This window comes from Hyla sarda, chromosome 8 (assembly GCF_029499605.1).
Source record: "Hyla sarda isolate aHylSar1 chromosome 8, aHylSar1.hap1, whole genome shotgun sequence".
NCBI classification, from domain to species: domain Eukaryota; kingdom Metazoa; phylum Chordata; class Amphibia; order Anura; family Hylidae; genus Hyla; species Hyla sarda.
The window spans coordinates 70,809,814-70,823,401 of NC_079196.1; the positions used below are offsets into that span (position 1 = coordinate 70,809,814).

Genomic DNA, 13,588 nt, shown 5'->3' on the forward strand with positions numbered 1-13,588 from the left:
GTTGGCAAAAACTGATGCAAACGGATAGAACCGTACGGGGAAAAACCGTATACGTTTTAATTTGGAGTCATACGGTTGTATAAGGTTGCATACGGTTTTTGCCATACGTTTTTTAGCAGAAAACCGTATACGGTAACCGTATTTGAAAAACGTGGTGTGAACCCAGCCTAAGTAATGTGTAGGCTAGGTCTGCAAACACTCCTATACAGGGGGGCTGCTTAGAGGGAATCTCCCTTCTATGATCTTCATAGTCCCTCCATACCAGGTTAAGGGTTGTCCTTATCAGTCCTTAAATACTGAAGCGTTTTGTCCTTTTGTGCTGTGTGTTGCCAGAAGAGTTTTTCCCTTAAAGGGGTACTCCCGTGGAAAACTTTTTTTTTTAAATCAACTGGTGCCAGAAAGTTAAACAGATCTGTAAATTACTTCTATTAAAAAATCTTAATCTTTCAGGTACTGTTTAAGGGCTATACACTACAGAGGAAATGGTTTTCTTTTTGGAACACAGTGCTCTCTGCTGACAACATGACCACAGTGCTCTCTGCTGACATTTCTGTCTATTTTAGGAACTGTCCAGATCAGCATATGTTTGCTATGGGGATTTTCTCCTACTCTGGACAGTTCTTAAAATGGACAGAGATGTCAGCAGAGAGCACTGTGGTCATGATGTCAGCAGAGAGCTCTGTGTTCCAAAAAGAAAACCATTTCCTCTGTAGTATTCAGCAGCTAATATGTACTGGAAGGATTAAGATTTTTTTTAATAGAAGTAATTTACACATCTGTAACTTTCTGGCACCAGTTGATTTAAAAAAAAAAATTATATATATATTTTTTTTTTTTCCACAGGAGTACCCCTTTAATCAAATGTATTATCTATCCGGAGGATAGGTAATAACTGAACAGTCAGGCTGCTAGGATCATCACAAATCACAGGAACAAGGGTATCTTGTTTCCTTGTGCGAATGGAGTTGTAGTCAAGCATGCGCCCTTCTGCTCCATTCAAAGTCTATGGAGCGGAAGTTCTTGGCTACTTTGTCAGTCCTATGGAGTTAAAATGGACCAGAAGTGTGAATGCTCTACCATCACTCCACTCCCAAAGAACTACAAGGGTCACTTATTGTGATGGATGGGGGTCCCAGTGGTCAGACTCCCACCGATCAGTCACCAATATGTTTTGACTATAGGAAAATCTCCTATATAGTCAAGTGGCTTTGGTTCTTATCTCTCCTGGTTTTCTACTCATCATGACCTTGCAGCAATTTGTGATCACCAAACTACTCATGTGCATCAATACTGAAATAAATAATTTTCTGTAATAATAACTAATGAGTAAATAGTACGGTCTCTCCCTATTAGAGCTGCCAGTCCAAATACTAGGTATAATATAGCATGTCTGCAGTTTACTATAGAAACCCTCTCTTACACTAAAAAAAAATGTCAAATGATGCAGACAAATAAATAAATACATGCTCAAATGACGCCTTCCTTCAGCTAACGTTATATACAGGTAAGAGGAACAAACCTTTGTAGGCATTGACTTTTTGGATCCAGGAGAGTGGATTTACCTTCATCAAGGCATATGGGATGCTAACTACATGCATTCGGTTCATAACACTCTGTAAGATAAGAAATACACATAAATGGGAAAAACTTTAACATAGCAGTGTTCTGGTGCATATGTAGTCAAGAAATAAAGGAGCTCACCGTCAGCACTGCATGCCATAGACCTGCATCCCTCTTGAAGTCCAATACATTAATTAGTGTTTCAGCTAGAACAGTAGGAGAAAAAATAAAACATTTTGACAATTCGCTTAAGATATTACACAGCTTTACATGTTAATCATTAAAGGAACTCCAGTTATAAAAAAAAAAAAAAAGAAATGTAACCATTTTGCCTGGGCTTCCATTGCTCTCCTGGTGCTGACAAAATGGCTGTCCCGCTCTCTGGCCCTGGTCCTCCCCTGGCATTAGGCGCCCTACACGTCCCACTGCACTCAGCTAATCGCCGGCCTCTTCGATGATCTGCCTCGCTGATGATAGGCCGCACAGCAGTGTTATGTAACAGGTCTGACCTTCTTCCTGGTGATCGGGCCTGTTACATGGCACTGCCGCTCAGCCCATACCCAGCAGAGGCTAGAACATTGCTGAGCCACAGTATGACGTGTCAGTCACCAAAAGCCAGAAGAGCACTTGACAGCGATATCAGCGGCATCGGGAGAACAGCAGAAGGTAGGTTAACTTTGTTTTTCATTCATTCCAGCAGCTCGAGTATAATGGTTAAAAAAAAAGCAAAAAAAAAAAAACCACACTGGCGTTCTCCTTTAACCCCTTAACGACCAAGGACGTATATTTACATCCTTGGCCGACTCCCGCGATATAATGCGGGGTCAAGCGGTGACCCCGCGTCATATCGGGTCGGTCCTGGCATGTATCTGATGCCAGGACCCGGGGCTAATAGCGCACAGCAGCGATCGCGGTGCCGCGTGCTATTAACCCTTTAGACGCGGCGTTCAAAGTTGAACGCCGCGTCTAAACCGAAAGTAAAACCTTCCCGGCTGCTCAGCAGGGCTGATCGGGACCACCGCAGTGAAAATGCGGTGTCCCGATCAGCTGGGACACGAGCGGAGGTCCTCTTCCCTGCCTCCGGCTTGTCCCCTCGGCGATTGATTGCTCCGAGCCTGAGATTCAGGCTTGCGCAATCAACTGCCGGTAACACTGATCAATGCAGTGAACAGGGTATAAGATCAGTGTGTGCAGTGTTATAGGTCCCTATGGGAGTTATAACACTGCAAAAAAAAAAAAAGTGTAAAAAAAAAAAGTTAATAAATGTGATTAGACCCTTTCCTTAATAAAAGTTCAAATCACCCCCCTTTTCCCATAAAAAAAAAAACACCATGTAAATTAAAATAAACATATGTGGTATCGCCGCATGCGTAAATGTCCGAATTATAAAAATATAACATTAATTAAACCGCACGGTCAATGGCGTACGTGCCAAAAATCCAAAGTCCAAAATAACGTATTTTTGGTTGCTTTTTACATCATGAAAAAATGAATAAAAAGCGATCAAAAAGTCAGATCAATACAAAAATGGTACCGATAAAAACTTCAGATCACGTCGCAAAAAATGAGTCCTCAAACTACCCCATATGTTGAAAAATAAAAAAGTTATAGGGGTCAGAAAATGACAATTTTAAACGTATACATTTTCCTGCATGTAGTTATGATTTTTTACAGAAGTCTGACAAAATCAAACCTATATAAGTAGGGTATCATTTTAACCGTATGGACCTACAGAATAAAGATAAGGTGTAATTTTTACCGAAAAATTTACTGCGTAGAAACGGAAGCCCCCAAAAGTTACAAAATGGCGTTTTTTCTTCAATTTCGTCGCACAATTATTTTTTTTTCCGTTTCGCCGTAGATTATTGGGAAAAATGACTGATGTCACTGCAAAGTAGAATTGGTGGCGCAAAAAATAAGCCATCATATGGATTTTTAGGTGCAAAATTTAAAGGGTTATGATTTTTAAAAGGTGAGGAGGAAAAAACAAAAATGCAAAAACGGAAAAACCCGTGGTCCTAAGATGAAAACCAAGCCTACAGAAGAAGCTATTACAGAGAGTCTCTCTGACTTTGCTGATAAAGCGGAATCCTGAGTGTAGGACCAACATAAGATGTCCATATGCCCTAAAAGAACAGATGAATAAGTGTTGTCTTGGAAAAACAACCCCTTTAATGTAATCTCTGAAATAACATAGAGGTAGGTGCAGGAATCCCATAGACCTAATACACATATTCAACAATCACATCTTGGTAAACCTTTTAAAAGCTTTACTGTGCATAACATGGTTATGACCATTATGTGTAGCTTTGCTTTACATGGTTACTGTCAGATACAAAAACTTTTGATATGTTGTTAAATATGCAAAAACAATAGGTTTTGTAATTGCTGTCATTAGAAAATTTTCGGTATTTCATACAGAAAAAGTCAGTCACACAACTGCCCCCCCTGCCTGCTTGGACACATACTAGTCCTGCTGTGTCCATGCATCATCACCTATGTCATGGACACACTTCCTTGATTGACAGCTGTGAGTGCAGGGCTCAGAGCTGGAGGAAAAATCCTCCCACTGTCACCTTGTGTCCCACTACTGTCAGTGAGGACAAGCTGGGAGTTGTAGTTTTGCTAATGCTAGGGGAGATGTGGGCAGACAGCGTACTGAGGGAGGGGGCGGAGACCTGCACAGTGTGACCACGCCCCCTGCCTTTGAGAGGAATTCAGACCAGTGAGCTAAATTAAAAGTGTAATAAAAAAATAAATAAAGGTGCTAGACACATAAAAATTAGATGTACATGGTCAGGATTAGGTACTGAGTGATATATAAAAAAAAAAAATTTTGTTGGATCTGACGGGTACGCTTTAAGAGAAGCAAGCAATGCAAACGCAGATGTCTGTCAGAATGTAGATAGTCAATATACAGGACCCCTGTCTGACTTCAAATTAAAAGCACATACTATAGGTAAGCTTTCTTTCCAGGGTTAAAGCACTGAAAATATTAAAAGTGCTGTAGTAAAATACAAAATGGTCTGCTTAGAATGGTTTCCTTAGAAACAGTGATATTCTTGTCCATGGGTTGGTATTCAGTATTGTAATTTAGCCCCACCTACTTGAATGCAAGACAACTTAAATGTAATGTTCACTGTAAACCCCTTACTGTGTATGGCATCAATACGACATAATAAATATGTTTGCAATAAACAAATACATGTAACTCCACACACAGTGATTTTAAGCATATTTTGGCATTTGTTTTACCATTTGTTAACAGAGCAATAACAGCTTGGCAGCTTCACGGTACAACGTATGAAGTCAGTATGTAGCAATACAGGACCAGAAAGCAGCAGTATTGTGTTTGAAAAGGTGACCCAGCAGGGGGCAGCACATCTACGTCCTGCGGCATTTTACATAATAATGCACAGGAACATTTATGAGCATCTTGATATGTGAAAAGGAGTTACTGTAACTGAAACAGTCGACACTGTTATAAAATAATCTTTTGGGGCACTTCAGACTGGAAATAATCTGATATTATAAGTTGTAATCAGATGTAACTTACTTACCTTCTGAGTAGCCACATGCCTGTGTGAGTGCATGACAGTGTGCCAACATGGCTGACTGAGACACGGTGACACCCATAGTGCTGCCTTCCTTGCTGGTCTTGTACTACAGTAAACAAGAGATAAAATGAGTATATTAGGCCATTATCTGCAAACCTGCATTTACAAGTCAAAGCTTGAAGACCCGTCTTGTCCCTCTGCTACAGTCTGAACACACCTTTACACTGACTACTTCATCTCTACATTCACAATAAGGACCTGACACCCCACTGTGGTCGAGGAGGAATCCAAAACTTGGGACTTCTGTTCTAATAATCAGTAGGGGTCCCAATGAATACTTTATATTCCATAAAAAAGTTTATTCCATAAAAAAAAGTGTCACCTTCCTGACTATAGCTTTTCAACTGTTTAACATTTTGTTTTTCACAAACTTGCAAAGGGACTGCAAAAAAACAAACATAACCCCCCCGTGTGAGTAGCCTGATCCCGCAGTCATGTAACAATTCCATCTGCCTCTTCTACTGTCTGAAGCCTATCAAAAAGAGGGACATATGGAAGATAAGGACAGATCACCCAGGATCAGGAAAAAAGCCTAAAGCCTTTATGGTAGGGTCACACATGCCGGATTTTGCAGAAAATTTTATATAGCATATCCACAGGCTGAAAGGACTCAGTATATCCACAAGATCATATCTTAGAGGGCTCAGTATATCCACAGGATCAGATCTTAGAGGGCTCAGTATATCCACAGGATCAGATCTTAGAGGGCTCAGTATATCCACAGGATCAGATCTTAGAGGGCTCAGTATATCCACAGGATCAGATCTTAGAGGGCTCAGTATATCCACAGGATCAGATCTTAGAGGGCTCAGAATATCCACAGGATCAGATCTTAGAGGGCTCAGTATATCCACAGGATCTGAGTGCAGAGGACTCAGTATATCCACAGGATCTGAGTGCAGAGGACTCAGTATATCCATGGGATCTGATCTCAGAGGACTCAGTATATTCACAGGATCTGATTGCAGAGGGCTCAGTATATCCACAGGATTAGGGCTCAGTATATCCACAGGATCTGAGTGCAGAGGGCTCAGTATATCCACAGGATTAGGGCTCAGTATATCCACAGGATCTGAGTGCAGAGGACTCAGTATATCCACAGGATCAGATCTTAGAGGGCTCAGTATATCCATGGGATCTGATCTCAGAGGACTCAGTATATCCACGGGATCTGATTGCAGAGGACTCAGTATATCCACAGGATCAGATCTTAGAGGGCTCAGTATATCCATGGGATCTGATCTCAGAGCACTCAGTATATCCACGGGATCTGATTGCAGAGGACTCAGTATATCCATGGGATCTGATCTCAGAGGACTCAGTATATTCACAGGATCTGATTGCAGATCAGATCCCATGGATATACTGAACCCTCTGCAATCAGATCCCATGGATATACTGAGTCCTCTGAGATCAGATCCCATGGATATACTGAGCCCTCTAAGATCTGATCCTGTGGATATACTGAGTCCTCTGCACTCAGATCCTGTGGATATACTGAGCCCTCTGCGATCAGATCAGTATATCCACAGGCTTAGAGGACTCAGTTTATCCACAGGATCTGATTGCAGAGGACTCAGTATATCCACAGGATTAGGGCTCAGTATATCCACAGGATCAGATCTTAGAGGGTTCAGTATATCCACAGGATCAGATCTTAGAGGGCTCAGTATATCCACAGGATCTGATCGCAGAGGGTTCAGTATATCCACAGGATCTGATTGCAGAGGACTCAGTATATCCACAGGATCTGATTGCAGAGGGCTAAGTATATCCACAGGATCTGATTGCAGAGGGCTAAGTATATCCACAGGATCTGATTGCAGAGGGCTAAGTATATCCACAGGATCTGATTGCAGAGGGCTAAGTATATCCACAGGATCTGATTGCAGAGGACTCCGTATATCCACAGGATTAGGGCTCAGTATATCCACAGGATCTGATTGCAGAGGACTCAGTATATCCACAGGATCTGATTGCAGAGGACTCAGTATATCCACAGGATCTGATTGCAGAGGGCTCAGTATATCCACAGGATCTGATTGCAGAGGACTCAGTATATCCACAGGATCTGATTGCAGAGGACTCAGTATATCCATGGGATCTGATTGCAGAGGGCTCAGTATATCCACAGGATCTGATCTCAGGGGGTTCAGTATATCCACAGGATCTGATCTCAGGGGGTTCAGTATATCCACAGGATCTGATTGCAGAGGGCTCAGTATATCCACAGGATTAGGGCTCAGTATATCCACAGGATTAGGGCTCAGTATATCCACAGGATCTGATCGTAGAGGACTAAGTGTATCCACAGGATCTGATCGTAGAGGACTCAGTATATCCACAGGATTAGGGCTCAGTATATCCACAGGATTAGGGCTCAGTATATCCACAGGATCTGATTGCAGAGGGCTCAGTATATCCACAGGATCTGATTGCAGAGGACTCAGTATATCCACAGGATCTGATTGCAGAGGACTCAGTATATCCATGGGATCTGATTGCAGAGGGCTCAGTATATCCACAGGATCTGATCTCAGGGGGTTCAGTATATCCACAGGATCTGATCTCAGGGGGTTCAGTATATCCACAGGATCTGATTGCAGAGGGCTCAGTATATCCACAGGATTAGGGCTCAGTATATCCACAGGATTAGGGCTCAGTATATCCACAGGATCTGATCGTAGAGGACTAAGTGTATCCACATGATCTGATCGTAGAGGACTCAGTATATCCACAGGATTAGGGCTCAGTATATCCAAAGGATTAGGGTTCAGTATATCCACAGGATCTGATCTTAGCGGGCTCAGTATATCCACAGGATCAGATCTTAGAGGGTTCAGTATATCCACAGGATTAGGGCTCAGTATATCCACAGGATCAGATCTTAGAGGGTTCAGTATATCCACAGGATCAGATCTTAGAGGGTTCAGTATATCCACAGGATCTGATCTTAGAGGGCTCAGTATATCCACGGGATCTGATCTTAGAGGGTTCAGTATATCCACAGGATCAGATCTTAGAGGGCTCAGTATATCCACAGGATCTAATCTCAGAGGGCCCCTCTGCTGCATGAAAGAATTAGGGTACCGAGTTGTAAAATAAGCTGTAGTCTATTTTCAGGTGTAGAGAGAGATTGAAAGTTTCTACATCCCCTATAAATGTGATTAGGGTACAAGCAGCCAACCAATAGCTATACAATAAATTTTACTCCACAGAGTTCCACTTTAACTAAAACTTCCTCAAAAATCTGTGTCCATCAGCCCTTTACTCTTATGACAGCAAGCCATCATTAAGTGTGGTAGAAGCTAAGAATAAACTTTACATTACAACAGTTTACCTCAATATAAGCAGGGTCATTGCTGGCATCTTGAATATGTGGGTACCAATCTTTGGGAGGCTTCATTAAGTGCTTTCCATCAATAACAAACCATGCCAGACGAGGCCAACCTGAGAACATTAGAACATTGGTGAAAAACTAACCAAATAACCTTATCTGGTTTGTATATTACAATCCTCAGTAATCCCAGGGAATATTAATCATACTTTGATCAGAAACAGCAATGACAACATTTTATTTGGTAAAATCACAGTAGAAACTGAACCTGGGAATACATCGTAATGGAAAAAGAATTGAGACTGGATGTTCACCTTTGAAAGTCACCACTTCTCCAGTCTGGGCTTTAGGTAGTCCTTTTTGACAAACATCTGTTGTAAGAGCCAGTGACACTCCACAACTCAGGAGGAAGCCGATCTGCTGACTGCCTGCATCCTGAAAAACAGCAATGTATGAATGGCTCAGCATACACAAAGGTTTAGCTTCAATGAGCACTGTCAGATACAAAAATGATGGCCTATATAATCATGGCTTTGTCCAAGCTGAAGCAAAGTCCAGTAACTGAGAGTGGGCTAGTACTCCTCTGTGCTCTCTCCTGTCTGATAGCACTCCTCTGTGCTCTCTCCTGTCTGATTGTACTTCTCTGTGCTCTTTCCTGTCTGATTGTACTCCTCTGTGCTCTCTCCTGTCTGATTGTACTCCTCTGTGCTCTCTCCTGTCTGATTGTACTCCTCTGTGCTCTCTCCTGTCTGATAGTACTCCTCTGTGCTCTCTCCTGTCTGATAGTACTCCTCTGTGCTCTCTCCTGTCTGATTGTACTGCTCTGTGCTCTCTCCTGTCTGATTGATAGTACTCCTCTGTGCCCTCTCCTGTCTGATAGCACTCCTCTGTGCTCTATCTTGTCTGATAGCAATCCTCTGCTCTCGCTTATCTGATAGCACTCCTCTGTGCTCTCTCCTGTCTGATAGTACTCCTCTGTGCTCTCTCCTGTCTGATAGCACTCCTCTGTGCTCTATCTTGTCTGATAGCAATCCTCTGCTCTCGCTTATCTGATAGCACTCCTCTGTGCTCTCTCCTGTCTGATAGTACTCCTCTGTGCTCTCTCCTGTCTGATAGTACTCCTCTGTGCTCTCTCCTGTCTGATAGTACTCCTCTGTGCTCTCTCCTGTCTGATAGTACTCCTCTGTGCTCCCTCCTGTCTGATAGTACTCCTCTGTGCTCTCTCCTGTCTGATCGTACTCCTCTGTGCTCTCTCCTGTCTGATAGTACTCCTCTGTGCTCTCTCCTGTCTGATAGTACTCCTCTGTGCTCTCTCCTGTCTGATAGTACTCCTCTGTGCTCCCTCCTGTCTGATAGTACTCCTCTGTGCTCTCTCCTGTCTGATCGTACTCCTCTGTGCTCTCTCCTGTCTGATAGTACTCCTCTGTGCTCTCTCCTGTCTGATAGTACTCCTCTGTGCTCCCTCCTGTCTGATAGTACTCCTCTGTGCTCTCTCCTGTCTGATAGCACTCCTCTGTGCTCTATCTTGTCTGATAGCACTCCTCTGCTCTCGCTTATCTGATAGCACTCCTCTGTGCTCTCTCCTGTCTGATAGTACTCCTCTGTGCTCTCTCCTGTCTGATAGTACTCCTCTGTGCTCCCTCCTGTCTGATAGTACTCCTCTGTGCTCTCTCCTGTCTGATAGTACTCCTCTGTGCTCCCTCCTGTCTGATAGTACTCCTCTGTGCTCCCGCCTGTCTGATAGTACTCCTCTGTGCTCTCTCCTGTCTGATAGCACTCCTCTGTGCTCTATCTTGTCTGATAGCACTCCTCTGCTCTCGCTTATCTGATAGCACTCCTCTGTGCTCTCTCCTGTCTGATAGTACTCCTCTGTGCTCTCTCCTGTCTGATAGTACTCCTCTGTGCTCTCCTGTCTGATAGCACTCCTCTATGCTCCCTCCTGTCTGATAGCCCTCCTCTGTGCCCTCTCCTGTGTGATTGATAGCACTCCTCTGTGCCCTCTCCTGTCTGATAATACTCCTCTGTGCTCTCTTCTGTCTGATAGGACTCCTCAGTGCTCGCTCTCCTGTCTGATAGTACTTAGTACTCCTCTGTGCTCCCTCCTGACTGATAGTACTTCCTCCTCTGTGCTCCCTCCTGTCCAATGGTACTCCTCTGTGCTCTCTCCTGTCTGATGGTACTCCTCTGTGCTCTCTCCTGTCTGATAGGACTTCTCTGTGCACTCCCCTGTCTGATAGTACTCCTCTGTGCTCTCTCCTGTCTGATAGCACTCCTCTGTGCTCTCTCCTGTCTGATAGCACTCCTCTGTGCTCTCTCCTGTCTGATAGGACTCCTCTGATAGGACAGGAGAGAGCACAGAGGAGTGCTATCAGAGGAGTCCTATCAGACAGGAGAAAGCACAGAGGAGTGCTAGCCAACCCTCACTTACTTGACATTGTTTAATTTGGACAAAGCCATGATTTTATAAGCCATGATATCTAGAAAAAGGAAATAACATTTTCTTAAGAAGTATATAAGAAAGGTTAATGTTTTACCATAATGTACAACATATAAAAAGTTTTTGAATCTGACACTGCCCATTCATAAGGAAACTGTTTGTTGTCATGAATTACCTTCCTAGTCAGGGGCACTTCGATGGGCACAGGAATAAGGTCTGAAAGAAGACAGCCATAAAATGCTACCATAAACATCACAGGGTCACTATTGGGAAACACAAGAGCCACCTGCAATAAAATGACAGATTAACTTCCTTAGATAATAAATAGGTAAAAAAGAGGGGGGGGGGGGGGGGGGGAATATAGGGCCTCATGTACTGCGTTTCACCATTTTTTTCCCCTTTTCATAGCAAATTTTTTTCAATGCAAAGAGGTGTGGTCTGGCAGTGGCATATATAAGTAGTTACAATCCAACATGCCCAATCCTTCTCCTCCCCAACATAATCGGTTGTGGGGCACATTGGTAGCCATCGTACATAGTAATTGGTCAGCTTGTTAGTCAAATCCCCAATATCTGAAATGCTTAAGCATTGAAATGCTAAACCATTCAATGATATCCTATATCACTTATAGGATACCTTTATACAGCAGTGCATACTGATTTTATGGATATTCCAATTAGTAAAAAAAAAAAAGCATATAACAGCCTGACAGGACTGTAATGTAACAAAACAAAGCATATCCACCTCTCCCAGTTCAGTGCTGTCACTCCAGTCCCTGTGTGTTGTCCCAACTCTCCTGCGGACATTTTAAACCCAATGCAGCCAATCCCTAATGTGTTCAGGACGTCACCAGGAGAGATGAAGAGTAGAGAAAAAACCTTGGCAGCAAGCGCTTAGGTATCCAATGGAAACAGCATGACCAGGTTGCAGAGGTGAAATACACAGCAACTTTATTGATGTACGGCAATAACGTGCTTCGGGGTAACGTACATTGTCAATCTGAAGAAGGGGTTATAACCACGAAACGCGTTATTGCTGTACATCAATAAAGTTGCTGTTTATTTCACCTCTGCGACCTGGTCGAGCTGTTTCCATTGGATACCTAAGCGCTTGCTGCCAAGGCTTTTTCTCTACTCCATCTCAACATTTCTACAGGGAACCTGCCGGCTGTTGACTGGGACCTTTTGGGCTGCATAGGATCCACATTCAACCTCCTACCCAAATATGGGGTGATATGCGTATTTCCTATACGCTCAAGGTGAGCAGCAAATCTATAAAGCCTGCATTCTCCCCACTATAGGGGGTCTCCTCTGTGTTTTGGGGGTAACACAAGAGCGTTTTCCTTGGTCTTCATTATTCTACTTCTACACAGGTCACTAGGAGAGGGCATTATCATTTTGTTATTTTACAGCCCAAGCTGTCAGGCTGTTTTTTTTTTTAACCAAGACAGAATACTCCTTTAATGGCTGCAAAATCCACATACAGGTCACAGAAAAGAAGCCTTATGTCTGACAAGACTTATATAAGTGCACACACAGAAACACATAACAGTAGCAATGAAGCACAAGTCTTCCTTCAGGAAAAAGGGAAAGAAAAAAAAACAAAGCAAAACAACAACAATTAAGACTAAAAGACTTTTCCGAGCAGCTCATCTGCTTAGTGGTCATGGGCAGCGCGTGACTCGGTGTGAGTAGATCATGTGACACTGTCCATAGATCCCATGTATTCATACACATCTTAGGTCAAGCACCTGCTTCTCCACAGCTTTATGCCTCTAAGCTAAATATCTAAAACACAATTGTTTCTCTTTATACCAAGGTCTAAGGTCTCATCTTCAGATATACGTTACACCTTTATTTAGAAGAAGGATCTACCTACCCTGTCCCCCGGCTTAAGGAGCGACTCATTTTTGCTGGTCAGTTTGTTTAACAGAGTGTATGCTAGTTTAACACTCCGACTCCACAATTTACCTAAGAAAAAAAAAAAAAAAATGTACAAAAATCAAATTATACTATAAAAAAAAAAAAAAAAAAATACAGATTATAAGGCATTTAGGCCCTGTTGGATAGGTGACAAGTAAAAGTATATATATATATATATATATATATATATATATACACACACACATAGGATCACATAGGACAGGGCAAGAAGAGACGCACGCTACTGCCCGTTGTCTCTATGACATTTCTATACTGTTGCGGCGTATGTTATGGTAAAATGAAGTGTGTCAATACAAAGTACAATTGATCCTGTAAAATACAAGCCATTATATGTCTGTAGATGGGAACATGAAAGAGTATGGAACTTAGAAGTAGAGGAGGGAAAAAAAATTAAAAATTACAAAATGGGTCTTCAAAAACATTTGGTTATGTGTAGCAAACCACAACGACAATATATGTAAAAACATTTTTCAATTACCATAGGTAAGGGTATACATTGCTTTGCCAGTAGTGTCCAAAGAGGTAAGACATGGGGCTTTTGGTTGTGTAGTCCCCCAGCGATGAAGAGCTGTCAGTAATGAAGGAGGCCAGTTAGACACAACTCCAAGCGGTTCTCCTTTGAGCAGTGCCATTTCTGTTCCTTCTGGTTTTGGCTGGTTGGGGTCTGGCTGTTGAACTACATAGGGTGAAAATA

The 13,588-nt window shown here is 42.7% G+C and overlaps 1 protein-coding gene across 7 annotated transcripts in view; it reads right to left on the minus strand.

The window, feature by feature from the left end:
- Positions 1 to 13,588, minus strand: part of DIP2A (disco interacting protein 2 homolog A) — a 118,912-nt gene that overhangs the window by 25,476 nt on the left and 79,848 nt on the right. For all 7 annotated transcript variants that reach the window (XR_008846848.1, XM_056533247.1, XM_056533249.1 and 4 more), the window contains 8 exons: positions 13,373 to 13,570; positions 12,830 to 12,921; positions 11,127 to 11,237; positions 8,829 to 8,949; positions 8,518 to 8,627; positions 5,121 to 5,223; positions 1,702 to 1,766; positions 1,520 to 1,613 (listed from right to left, as the gene is read on the minus strand). Coding sequence is in view for 6 of the 7 variants with exons in the window: in XM_056533247.1 (XP_056389222.1) it covers positions 1,520 to 1,613; positions 1,702 to 1,766; positions 5,121 to 5,223; positions 8,518 to 8,627; positions 8,829 to 8,949; positions 11,127 to 11,237; positions 12,830 to 12,921; positions 13,373 to 13,570 (894 nt within the window). In the remaining variant the exon portion in view is untranslated. The remainder of the gene's footprint in view (positions 1 to 1,519; positions 1,614 to 1,701; positions 1,767 to 5,120; positions 5,224 to 8,517; positions 8,628 to 8,828; positions 8,950 to 11,126; positions 11,238 to 12,829; positions 12,922 to 13,372; positions 13,571 to 13,588) is intronic.